Here is a 12,994-nt window from a genome sequence, read left to right as displayed (position 1 = left end):
TAAACCAAGCTGTAGAAAGCAAATCATTTCACAACACTGTTTCAGCATATCTGATTGGGGGGGGTCGTAAACTCTAAACAATAATTGTGTATCTTCTATCGAAACAATGTATCTAATCAAAGTAGATAGAGTATTAACTAGAACTCATCTGCCTCACAGGAATTGGGAGGGGTGGGAGGTGGGGTTCTATTGGGGTTCACGGTTAAAAATAAGTATTGGTAAAGGGAAATGTGTTTGATACTTACATGACTGAGACCTAAACCCGAAAGCTCTGTAACTTTTCCCACAGTGATTCAATAAAGAAATAAACTATTAAAAAAAAATAGAGAGAAACAATTTGGGGAAAAAAAGCCCTAGAGAATGTGATCAAGAAATTTCTTTGCACATTCAAACCAGAAATGTTAACATTACTGTAACCATGTTACAAAAAGTACAATTGAAAAAAAATGGAAAAAAAAAGAAAAAGGAAAAATCTCTCTCTCTCTCTCTCTCTTTTTTAATTTTTATTAGTGAAACACCACGAGCTACAGTTGTATACTTAAAAATTTTTGTGCTTGGGTTTCAATTATACAATGTTTGAGTACCCATCCCTCCACCAGTGCCCATTCTCCACCACCATTGATCCCAGTATCTCTCCCAACCCCCATCCCACCTGCCTCTGTGGCAGGGCATTCCCTTTTGTTCTCTCTTTCCTTTTGGGTGCTGTGGTTTGCAAAAAAGGCATTGAGTGGCAATCATGTTCGGTCTATAGTCTACTTTCAGCATGCATCTCCCATCCTGGGAGGATCCTCCCAACATCCTTTATTTGGTGCTGCCTTCTCTATCTGAGCTGCCTGGAAAAATCTCTTGCATTCAGGACATGGATGCCCCCAACCATGGGAATGCGGGCCAGTAATTCAAGCTGCCCAAGCCCCGATTTCTGCATCGGTAAAAGGGAAAGCCATTGCCTTCACCACGGGGCCCTTGATACATGGGGCATTTATCAAGGAGAGTGATTGGCATATGGCAGGTGCCCAATAAATTAAATCACTATAAGAAATTGGATGCAATAAGTGGATCAACATGGAGAGTATCATGCTAAGTGAAATGAGTCAGAAAGAGAGGGACAGACATAAAAGGACTGCACTCATTTGTGGAATATAAAGTAACATAGGAGACTAACACCTTAGACAGTTAAAACAAGGGTCAGGAGGACTGCCCCACGGCTTGGTAGCTGATCTCATTTGCTGGGGGAAAAGGTAGCTGGGACAGAGAGAGGAGCACTAAGTCAATGATAGTTGGAGGGCTCGCTCGGGATAGGAGATGCATGCTGAAAGTAGACTATGGACCAAACATGATGGCTGCTTGTTACCTGTAATGCAAACCATAACACTCAAAAGGACAGCGAGAGTAAGAGCGATTGTGCCTGCCACAGAGGCAGGAGGTGGGGTGGGGCGGGAGGGATACTGGGAACATTGGGGGTGGAGAATGGGCACTGGTGGAGGGGTGGGTACTTGAACATTGTTTGACTGAAATGCAATCATGAAAGTCTCTAAGTTTGTAAATGTATCTCACGATGATTCATTAAAATTAAAAATTAAAAAAAAAAGAAATTGGATGCAACTGGAGGGTCTCATGCTGCGTGAAGTCAGCCAGGAGAGGGCAGGCACAGAGTCATCTCTCTCATAAAGAGGCAGATTAGCTCTGTCCTCCCGTTGTTGTTCATCGATTTGCTCGAGCGGGCACCAGTAACGTGTCACAACATATTGTGAGACTTGTTACTGTTTTTGGCATATTGAATACATCACGGGGAGCTTGCCAGGCTTTGCCGTGCAGGTGAGATACTCTCAGTAGCATGCTGGGCTCTACAAGAGGGGTGGAGGAATTGAACCCGGGTTGGCCACATGCAAGGCAAATGCCCTAGCCGCTGTGCAATTGCTCTAGTCCCTAGTAAAAATAAATTAACTAAAATAAATCGATAATGGGAAGGGAGCCAATGGTGACCATATAAAGAGGCAGAGTAAGGGAGCAAAAAGTGGCCAAAGGCGACAGAACTGAGGCTACCGCAGAGAGACAGTAGCAGTAGTAGTTGGGGTAGGCTGAAGGGCCCTGAGACAAAGGAAGTGATCACTCAGGGGAAGGGAAGGGCACTGAAGCGTGTATGCAAGGAACCCTAAGGTTATGAGTATTGTCAATTACAGTGACTAAAATAAAAATTATTTTGTGGTATTTGGACGACTCATGACAATGCTCAGGGCTTACTCCTGGTTGGTTCAGGGGACTATAGGGGATGCCGGGGATCGAACCCGGGTCAGACACATGCAAGGCAAGTGCCCTACCTGCTGTACTATGACTGTGGTCCAATTTGTTTAAAGTTTTGCCTCTTGGCATCTCACTTTCTTATCTGTAGAGTCAGGCAAAAGGACTCGTAAGATTTCTAAGATGCAGGGGGAGGAGAGAGAGCATAGTGGGTAAGGTGTCTGCCAGACTTGCATGGGGCTGATCCAGGTCCATTCCCTGGCATCACATATGTTTCCGAGTCCCATCAGGAGTGATACCATCAGGAGTGCAGAGTCAGGAGTAACTAACCACTGAACACCAACAGGTGTGATTCAAAAAACAAACAAACAAAAAAACAAAACAAAGGTTTCTTAGCTACATTCCAGTTTTTAAATTCTGGAATACTTGAAGAGATTAGAGTATGCAGGGAAGTGGGAATGTCATAGACAGCCTTTAATATTTTGTTCACCAACAAAAATGTAAGTGTATCATATACCGAGGAGAAGAGAGACAATTATCTGATGGCCTCTGTATGAAATACTCTTTTGTATTCTGCATGCTATAAAAGGGGCCAACGTCAGCACTATAGTCAAAGAAATGTGGACTCTAGAACACATAAAGATAACTATATTCCACTGCAGGCATTAAATACAGGTCTGGAGCAAGTAATCATTCTTTTGAGGGGGGATGGGAAGGCCACACCAAACAATGCTCAGGGGTTACTCCTGGCTTTGCACTCAGGAATTACTCCTGGTGGTCCTTGGGGAGCAGAGGGGATGCTGGGACTCGAACCTGAGTCAGCCATATTCTATCTCATACTTTTTATGGGTCCTACACATGAAGTTCCTTAAAAACTTTAAAAATTGTTTCCTGGTGCTGGAGTGATAGCACAGTGGGTAGCGCATTTGCCTTGGACATGGCAGACACGGGTTTGATTCCCTGACATCCCAAACGGTCCACCCGAGCAGCACAGGGAGTAATTACTGAGTGTAGATCCAGAAGTAACCCCTGAGCATCGCCATGTGTAACCCAAAAATAAATAAATAAAATTAGATAAAACTTAGATTTTTTAAAAAAATCATTTTCTTTAAAATTGTTTGTCTGGGGGCCACACCTGGTTTGGCATGTGGTGCAGATTATAGAACCCGAGCATTCTGCATGCGAGGCATGCCTTCCAGTTACTTGTCTGGCCCTAAGAACTGTTTTTTCAGGCCACACCTGCCTGTACTCTGGGCTCACTTCTGATGGTGCTTAGGACACCCTATGAGGTGCTGGGGATCCAACCTGATTCAATGGCATGCAAAGCAGGTGCCTTACCCACAATACTATCTCTCTGCTCCCCCCAATTAAAAAAAAAAATTCAATCACCTTCACACAGAATGTATTGCCAGACTTTTAGTAGTCTTCGTAGAACATGTAAAACTTTACATCTCGTTTCATTTAAAATGATTTAACTGTCTTTGGAGCGATAGCACAGCGGTAGGGCATTTGCCTTGCGCACAGCCAGCCCAGCCAAGCCGAGTTCGATTCCTCCGCCCCTCTCGGAGAGCCCGGCAAGCTACTGAGAGTATCTCGCCCGCACGGCAGAGCCTGGCAAGCTCCCTGTGACGTATTCGATATGCCAAACACAGTAACAACAAGTCTCACAATGGAGACGTTACTGGGCCCGCTCGAGCAAATCGATGAACAACGAGAGTACAGTGCTACAGCACTACACAGTCATAGTCATGTCCCACTGCTGTTAAGCGCAAAACCAGGTCAAACATTCATCTCCCACCGTCAGGTTACTCCTACCTAGTTGGGATTCCAGGAGAATGCTAAATACTCTCCACATACCCAGTGCTCAGGGTGCTCTAACTGACTTGACTTAGAAATGAAAATGACAAGTAGTTCACTGAAATCTGCTCAACTCTGGTCCACTTACTCCAATGGGCAGATAAAATGGGGCTGTTTTCTTTCTGTATTTTCTACTTTTGGTGCTGGGGATCGAACCTGGGGACCACCTACATAAGCAGCACATACTCTCTGGGTCAGAGAGATACCACAGTGGGTGGGGGTGTTTGCCTTGCATGTGGCTAACCTGGGTTCGATCCCCAGCTTCCGATATGGTCCTCCCACCCTGAACACTGCCAGGAGTAATTCCTGATAGAGCCAGGACTAACCCTTGAGCATTGTGGGTGTGGCCCAAAAGCCAAAAAATAAAAAACAAAAAGAAAAAAAAGAAATAAAATAATGACTCAGGAGCAGCACAGCAACTCAGACTACCTCTGAGTTACACTCCTAGTCTTACTGGTCCTTCTATAAACGTGTTCAGAATTGATTACATTCCAACACCCCTAATGAGATTGTACAGTTTCAAAAGTATTTTTTGGTCGTTCTTCTCCACCAAAACCAGCACTTTAGTCATGCAGTTTGGATAATACTTTGGCCTGGGTAACCTATTTCCTTAGACCAACAAAAATACCTTAACAACACAACAGACTCAGGCACCATCTCATGCTTCCGTTTTCTTCCTATCTCGCTTTGAATTGTTTATTTATAGTCTTGTTTATTATCTAAACAGAATGACAGTCCTGGTTTCTGGGTTCCAAAGAGACATCCAGAATCTTACTGAATCACAAAACTAACCTTCAAATAACAACAGAGTCCATCTCCTTTAAGATTTCCTTGGTTATCTTTGTAAAGCTTGACCTTAAATTCTTCTGTTTGAGGATCTCGCATAATAATGCCAAACTTGGACATGAGTTGTATAAATTCATCTACTGTAATGTCTGGAGGCAAACCTATAAGGCATTATAATTAAAATACAGGTAAGATTTCAAATAGACATGGAAATAGCTTTGGTCGCATGTCACCGTTACTAAATGACAAACTACTAAAAGTTACCTGAAGCAGACAAAAAGGAGGGCATGCAAAGTTACGTTTCTCTAATGTTTTAAATTAGTTTCATAATAAACCACACATTTGCCCAAAGCAAGCAAAAAGGATGGCATGCAAACTTGCATTTCTTTAATCTTTATTAGTTTCATACTAAACATATTTTCGCTAATATAAACAAAACAAAAATAACACAATAATTAAAAAGGCTTTTTATAAGATACACCTACCAGACACATACACGTTTGTATTTCTGTCTTCTTCAACATGAAACCATCCTAAAAGTTAAAATGAATCGATCAGTATAGCACATGTGCTTACACATTATAAATTCTTGACAAGGTGGCGGTTTCTCAAAACTTCTAAAATTTACCCTCGGAATAAGGAATAAGACTGACTTAAATAAAAAGGAGAGAGAGAACAAAAGGGAGTGCCCTGCCACAGAGGCAGGGTGGGATGGGAGGATGGGGGGGTGGGAGGAATACTGGGATTAGTGGTGGTGGAGAATGGGCACTGGTGGAGGGATGGGTACTCGATCATTGTATAACTGAAACCCAAGCACAAAAAATTGTAAGTCTACAACTGTACCTCATGGTGTTTCACTAATAAAATTTTTTAAAAAACACTGACTTAAATCATAATTGTATAACTGAAACCCAAGCACAAAAATTTGTAAGTCTATAACTGTACCTCATGGTGTTTCACTAATAAATTTTTTTTTAAAAAAAGACGGACTTAAATCATAATTGGCTCTATTGACAGATAATTAGTTTCAGAGTCCTGTCTGAAAATTTGTCTTGGTTACTGATGATTCTTAGAATGTCTTTAAAACCTCAATCCTCTAACAACTTTGGACTCTTGGCTGAACTGCTTCTAAGTTCAATCTTTGGTGTGAGATACACCCAAGTCAAAGCAAAACACACTTGAACTCAATTTAACTAAATTTGTACAAAACAAAACAAAACCCAATAACCTTTCTAACAGTGTGTATATTTTGGTTTTTGTTTGTTTTAGGTACCCAGGGCCTCGTGCATGCAAGACAAGTACTTTACCACTGAATCTATATACCAAGACCCCTGCAAAACTTCAAAGGCAGAAATTGAGGGAGAAAACTGAAACCACCAACCCAATGGTCAACAGAAAATTAGTGCAAGAGCTAGTATATGAAGCCAAAGAAAAGGTTTTGAAGAATCACAGTACCTCAAGAATAATAATTCCTACAATGTTGCCCAAAACAACTGTATTACACACTATTTTGAATTTTATACTCATATTTTGCAAGTTAAATTCACTTGCCTGATTCAGCCTTTCTCTTCTCTCCCTTTTTTTTGGGGTCACTAGGTTCAGGGGTTTTCATTTGTGGAGGTTCCTCTAGTGTCCTAGCATTCACATCTTGAACGTTTGCAGTAGAACTTGATGCACCATCATTAGAAAAGCCGTAATTGGCTTGATATGTAGCAATGAAATCATCAGTAATCTAAATGAGAAATCCAACATTGGCACAGAAATTAAAAAAATCATTTCCTCCTCTAAAATACCACACAGTCATGTACAATGATCGCACGTTCCGTTATACACCACAGAAGTAATTCTGCAAGTAATAACTGTCGTGATTCAAGCCAAAATTCAAAACAGTCATGTCCTACAGAAAATTGTGCATGAAATGAATCGTATTTATTTAATTTTATTACATTATCAACAATGGAGACATTACTGGTGCCCGCTCGAGCAAACTGATGAACAATGGGAGGACAGTGTTACAGTGCTACATTCTCATTACTATTTGTTTTTTCACACCCAGTGTGCTCAAGACTTACTTCTAGCATGGCTTAGGGGACCAGACGGAGTTCTGGGGGATTGAACCCAGGTCGGCTGTGTGTAAGGCAAGTAAGACTCTACCCACTAAACCATCTCTTGTGCCCACATACAAAATGACTTTAAAAAACTCCCAAGTACAGAAGGTAGGATGCTTAACTTGCATGCAGCCGACCCAGGTTTGTCAAGCCCCAGCACTGCATATGGTTCTGCAAGCCCACAAGGAATGATCCCTGAGCACAAAGCTAGGAGTAAGACCTGAGCACTGCTGGCTGTGGCCCCTAAGAAAACCAAAAAACCTCCCAACTCAGGTGTCCCCCACATAAGAAAACTCCAAGACAGGTATTTGGGGGTCTTATTAAGATATTAGGCATTTGAAATGATGCTGGCACCTTTACCAGTGGTTTTATTTATAAATTACTACCTGCCAATAGTCTACTTGGTCAAGGCTAATGATTCTATCCAACCATATACAACTGATTAAACTTTTACCAAATGTTTATACAATCAAATTTAACACCAGTTATTTTATACCCAACCTGAAATACTTAACAAGCTGAAATACTTATGCTGAAATATTTATATTATACAAGAAATGTATAACATATTCACTTCCAGGAGTGATCTCTAAGCACAGAGCCAGAAGATGCCAGGTATGTCGCCAAAATCCAAAAAAAAGTGTATGTACGCTAAACATTTAAGTCACTATAAGCAGAGAGCCCAGATAACTCTGACTAGGTATATAAAGAAGTAGGCTAACAATCATAAAAGTAAACTGCTTGAGTTTAACTCTACTAGTTTCTTTTTTCTTTTGGGGTCACACCTGCGATGCACAGGAGTTACTCCTGGTTCATGCACTCAGGAATTACTCCTGGCAGTTCTTGGGGGACCATATGGGATGCTGGGAATTGAACCCAGGTCAGACAAGCGTAGGGCAATACCCTACCCGCTGTGCTATCGCTCCGGCCTCTCTATTAGTAGTTAAATCATATTGCTTTCAGTATGAAAATAAACAGAACCAAAATTTATGTTGCTGGCTTCTAGCGGGAAAAAAGTACTATAAAAGTGTAGTTATTATCTTAATACCATTTGATGTTAGTCACACATAGGAATGAGGAAAACTGTCCATGGAAAATTTGAAGAGACTCGGGCTTCCATAACGGGACAAACAATCGCATTATTAGACAAAAGTTAAAGTACTCAGAAGGCTGAATAAAAGTGTCTAGCTGGCACTACCTGCAAAATAAACAGTAAACATGACTATTCGCAGGAGATAAAATCCAGAGAGAACAAGAGTTTAAAAAAACTTTTTTAAAGCAACAAATTACACACTAAAGAACCCTTTTTGTATTACTGGCTTACACGTCAACTTAGTGAATTAGCAGTTATTCTTTTGCCCACCTATATAAGACTAATGAAGCTTTTACCTCCAACTTTACCAAACGAAGTTTAACATCAGTAACTACTTAGAAGTTGCAATAACATACTTAAACATTTCTAAGTACTGCAACCAAAACTTCTGGAACACAAACGTTTTGAAAAACAGAACTTTTCCATCCAAAGTCTGTGCACCTATCGTCATATTCCTGTAGTGATACGGTCCAAATACATATGGCTAGAGACAAAATTCATCAGGGAAGTGAAAAAAAAAAAGAGGCACAAAGTTCAATCAGAAAACATACACAAGCGGCTAGTTTTTTTTTTTAAACCAAAAGGCTGAGTTTTTCCCAGGCTAGGGTAAGTGAGTTAGTTTGGCTACCTGCGATTACCACCTATGAAATTGGGGTACAAGTTTTTCCCTCTTCGCAATAAAAAAAGCAGTAACCAGCCTCATCTCTTAATCGTGACCTCCCCAGTGAAATCAGCAAGGCCCAGAACAAAACCCACTTAAGACATCTCCCTGAAAATTTCTGCTCCTTTCCAGATCGGTCCTGCCACAAACACAACAAAAACAAACGTTTTCTGAAACTCATCAAGTCGCTCGAAACTGACCACAGTCACGAAAACTTAACAGGAGAGAGCCCACGAGGTGGCCCTGGCGGTTCGGCCCTGCACTGGTGACCCTGCCGCTCTTTCTTACCTTGGGGAACCAGGCTTTCTTGTCCAGGTCCCATTCGTAAGGGGTGTCGGCCGGCTGTTGCCCGAAAGCATCGTTTTCTCCCGCGGGATCTTTCGGGGGGTCGTCCTCCTTGGAGTCCCCGTACAACTCCTGCATCCGCAACTGCTCGTCAAACTCGTTCTGATCCAAGTTGTTGCCGCTCATGTTGCCCACTTAACGGAACAGGGCGCTCCCGGCGAGCGAGGAGGCCCCGATGACGCTGGCGGGAACAGAGAAAGAACTCTTGACTTCGCCCACCGCGCGCCCCGAAGCCCCCAGACCCCCTCTCCCCGAGAGAGCCCAGCAGTTCTCCGGCCCCCGCCCCCCAGGAAATCGCCGGGGCACCCCAAGTTCACTCCTCCCCCCTGGCTTCGCGTCGCCACCCACCTGGCTTTCGGGCTTGGGCCTCCGGGTCCGGTGCCTGCCGGAGGCGACGGGCGCGCGCACGCACGAATCCGAGATGACCGCGGCTCCCGCGCCAACGTCCGGAAATTACTTGAACACCGAGGGCCGCTGAAACTGACGTAGGAGCCTCCAACGGCGTGGGTTGCGCCCGACACGCCCACCGTGACGTCACTAGGGGCCGACGCGCGCAGCGGGCGTAGGGCTCGGGGGCGGGACGTCCGGGGCATGCAGAGGCCGCGAGTCCCCGCCTGCCTCCTCCGCGCTTCCCCCGCCGACCCCCCCCCCACGCCGCACCTAGCGAGGAACCGTTGAGCCCGGGCGAGGGTTGTGGGGGCGCCTGTGGCACTTGCGGGACCGCGGAATTCGGGGATCCCGTGGCGAACCAGGCTTGGCCCGGCCAGGGCGGTGGCATCCAGTCGTGGGAAAGTTCCGGCATAGCGAGGCGGAGAGGGCGATCGGGCGCCGCCATCTTGGAGAAATGGGCGGGGCGTGCGGAACTGTCTAGGCCCCGCCTCCACGTGGGAAAGTTCTGTTGAACTTGTTCCATCTCGGGTGGCTCTAGCTTAAGGCCGGCGTTGGCTGCTCCTGGGAGCCCAAACGCCCTCCCTGGCCCTGGTGTCCCAAGTGGGTGAATAAATAGTCGAATAAAGGGATGCAAGGACCAAACTTCTTCCCCATGCCTCAGCCCCCTCAAGCGCAGGTTCTAAGTAGCAAACTCAGGATTGCTTTTGTTGACATTTCCTTTTCATTAGGTTCTCATTCTGATGCAGTTTTTGGAGGACTGAATTTACATGCACTTAATTTTTTTTCTTTAGTTTTTGGGCCACACTTGGCGGTGCTCAGTGCTTACTCCTGGCTCCGAGCTCAGGGATCAGTACTAGCACAATCAGAGCACCATCTAGGGTGCCAGAGAATGGAACTAGATTGGCCACATGCCAAGCAAACTGTACTACACTCCAGCCTGGCCCGGTCCGGTGCATCCACTTAAAAAAAAGACAATTTAGGTAATATTGTTACAATATGCACCCTCAGACCATTACAGTGCTGCCTTTTTCACTTCCAGTCCTTCAGCACCTTTCTCTACTCCCACCCTCCTACCACTGTTCAGCAACATCAATTTTTAAATCAAAGACCAAGGGTTTGTCCTCAATCAAGATTGTCTAGTCCCTTGGGCTGGAGCAATAGTACAGCATGGAGGGCATTCACCTTGTAAGCGTGTATGACCTAGGTTTGATCCTCAGCATCCCATATGGTCTCCCAAGCACTGCCAGGGGTAATTCCTGAGTGCAGAGCCAGGAATAACATCACCAGATGTCACCCAAACATCCAAAAAAAAAATAAAAAGACTAGTCGCTTGTCTTGTTTCTCTGTGTTCCATATATAACGAGAACATCTGGTATTTGTCCCAGTTTTAGTATTTTCGGAGGGCGGGGCACACGTGGAAGTACTTAAGGCTTGCTCTTGGCTCTGTGCTCAGGAATCACTCCCATCAGTACTTGGGAATCATGTGGAATGCTGGAGATTGAACCCAGGTCTGTGACGCAGAAGGCCACATTACCCGCTGTACTATCTCTCTGGCCCTCTGGTATGTTTTTCCTGTTTTCTTTTTCTTTTGAAGCAAGAAACATTTTATTGAAACTTACTTGGAAAGATTAGGGGAGAGAGGGAGAAGTACACATTCCAGAGAGAACATAGGCTTCTCCAGAGTGCAAATTGGCAAGCAAAGAGACAGAGACAAGCAAGCATGATACATGCTATGGGAGAACGTGAGCTTGAAGAGAAAGATTTTCTCTTTATTTTGCCCTCCAGATGCATTCAAGTGGTAGCAAACTGCAAGATTCGATCTTTCATTATAGCTGCATAATATTCCATTGTGTATCTAGACCATAGCTTCTGTATACCTTCATTCATTGGTTTTGATTGTTTGGCTTGTTTCCAGATCCTGATTATTGTATTGAGTGCTACAATGAACATAAGTGTTCATGTGTCTTTTCAAATTACTGTTTTGGGGCTTGAGGGATAGAAGCCAAGGATTGTAATAGGTGGGTATATGGAAGCTCTATTCTTATTTTTTAATTAAGGCCCCATACTCTTTTTATTTTTTAATTTTTTAATTTTATAAGGTGGTTCACAATATTTGATTACAGTTAATATTCAAACACCAATCCCACCACCATTACATCTTCCCAGCACCCAATTTGGGATGTTTCCATCCCAAACCCCAATCCCTGTCCCAAAGCACAACCGAAATAATATGTTTTATATTGTCTGTTATGGAAAATGTCTTATGATGTGTTGTACGGCCACGAATGTGGCCGCGCAGTCCAGGAATACATTCACTCGTACGTGAGGCTTGGCTCGAGTTGGCCTTGAGTGTGGTGGTGCCTGAGTTCTGGAGGTTTTCAGATGCTGAGGCCAGGTCCTTTGGGGCAGGGAGGGATCTCACCTGCCCCTCTCTGCCGCCCCAAGTAAAACAGCCTGACGTGGAGTCTGGTGGCATGGCTGGGCTCCATACTCTTTTTCTGTGAAGGCTGAACCAGATGGCTTTCCAACCAAGAGTGAAAGATGGTTCTTTTTAAAATTTGTTTGATTTGTTCTAAGGTCACATCCTTCTGGACTTACTGCTGTTTCTGTGCTCAGGGATTACTTCCGACAGTGCTCAGGTGGTGCTGGCAATTTAACCAGGGCCAGCTCAGCCAGGTACAAGGCAAGTGCATCAACCCCTGTATACAATAGGAAGCTTTTTGCTTGTTTGTTTGTTTGTTTGGACTGTTCCTGGATTTGTGCTCAAGAGTGACCTCTGGTAGTACTTGGGGAACCATAAGTGGTGCTGGGGATTCTAACAAGGGTCAAGGCTGCTGCAGTGGTGTGCAAATGCCTTACGTATGGATCCCTCCCATGAGGATTGGTTCCTTTATTACCACATCCCCACCAACGTTCATTTCTAGTCTTTGGGTTTGTGCCATTCCCAATAGTATGAGATCATATCTTATTGTCATCTTGATTTGCATTTCTCTGGTAGTAAATGATGAATAAAAAAGTATTTCTATACTTTCTGATCCTCTGTCTTCTTCAGGAAGTGTCTGATCATGTCCTCTCCTATCTTTTGTTTCCATTTTTTTGGTGGGGGGAGTCACACTCATTGCTCAGGGCTTATTCCTGGCTTATTGCTTAGGGATCATAACTAGTGGTCTCAGGGGACCATAGCGGGTACCAGGTTGGTCATGTGCAAGGCAAGTGCTCTACCCATTATACTATCTCTCTATCCCCCTCTAATTTTTGTTTTGTTTTGTTTGTTTGTAATCTGATCTTCTGGTTCTGCATTTAGGGATCACTCCTGGTGGACTTGGGGACAATACTGGTAACGGGTATCCACCTGGGTTAGCTGCATGCAAGAAAACTTGCACAGCACAGTTTAGCCACTGTACTGTCACTCTTGTCTCCTTCCTCTCCCATTTATTTTAGGATTTTAATTTATTTTAGACACTATAGTTTACAATACCATTGATTGTAATATTTCTTGCACAAGTCATTCCAGTA

At 43.9% G+C, this 12,994-nt stretch overlaps 1 protein-coding gene across 1 annotated transcript in view; it reads right to left on the bottom strand.

The window, feature by feature from the left end:
• The window catches only part of HTATSF1 (HIV-1 Tat specific factor 1), a 32,622-nt gene extending 22,912 nt beyond the window's left edge, over positions 1 to 9,710 (bottom strand). Inside the window, exons 1-5 of the mRNA XM_056130314.1 lie at positions 9,437 to 9,710; positions 9,032 to 9,269; positions 6,433 to 6,613; positions 5,367 to 5,414; positions 4,888 to 5,042 (exon numbers count right to left, since the gene is read on the bottom strand). Of these exons, the coding sequence (XP_055986289.1) occupies positions 4,888 to 5,042; positions 5,367 to 5,414; positions 6,433 to 6,613; positions 9,032 to 9,214 (567 nt within the window). The 5' untranslated portion in view covers positions 9,215 to 9,269; positions 9,437 to 9,710. The remainder of the gene's footprint in view (positions 1 to 4,887; positions 5,043 to 5,366; positions 5,415 to 6,432; positions 6,614 to 9,031; positions 9,270 to 9,436) is intronic.
• Positions 9,711 to 12,994: the final 3,284 nt, after the last annotated feature.

Source organism: Sorex fumeus, unplaced genomic scaffold, assembly GCF_029834395.1.
Source record: "Sorex fumeus unplaced genomic scaffold, SorFum_2.1 ptg000075l, whole genome shotgun sequence".
Taxonomy (NCBI): Eukaryota; Metazoa; Chordata; class Mammalia; order Eulipotyphla; family Soricidae; genus Sorex; species Sorex fumeus.
This window is presented reverse-complemented; position numbering and strand designations above follow the sequence as displayed.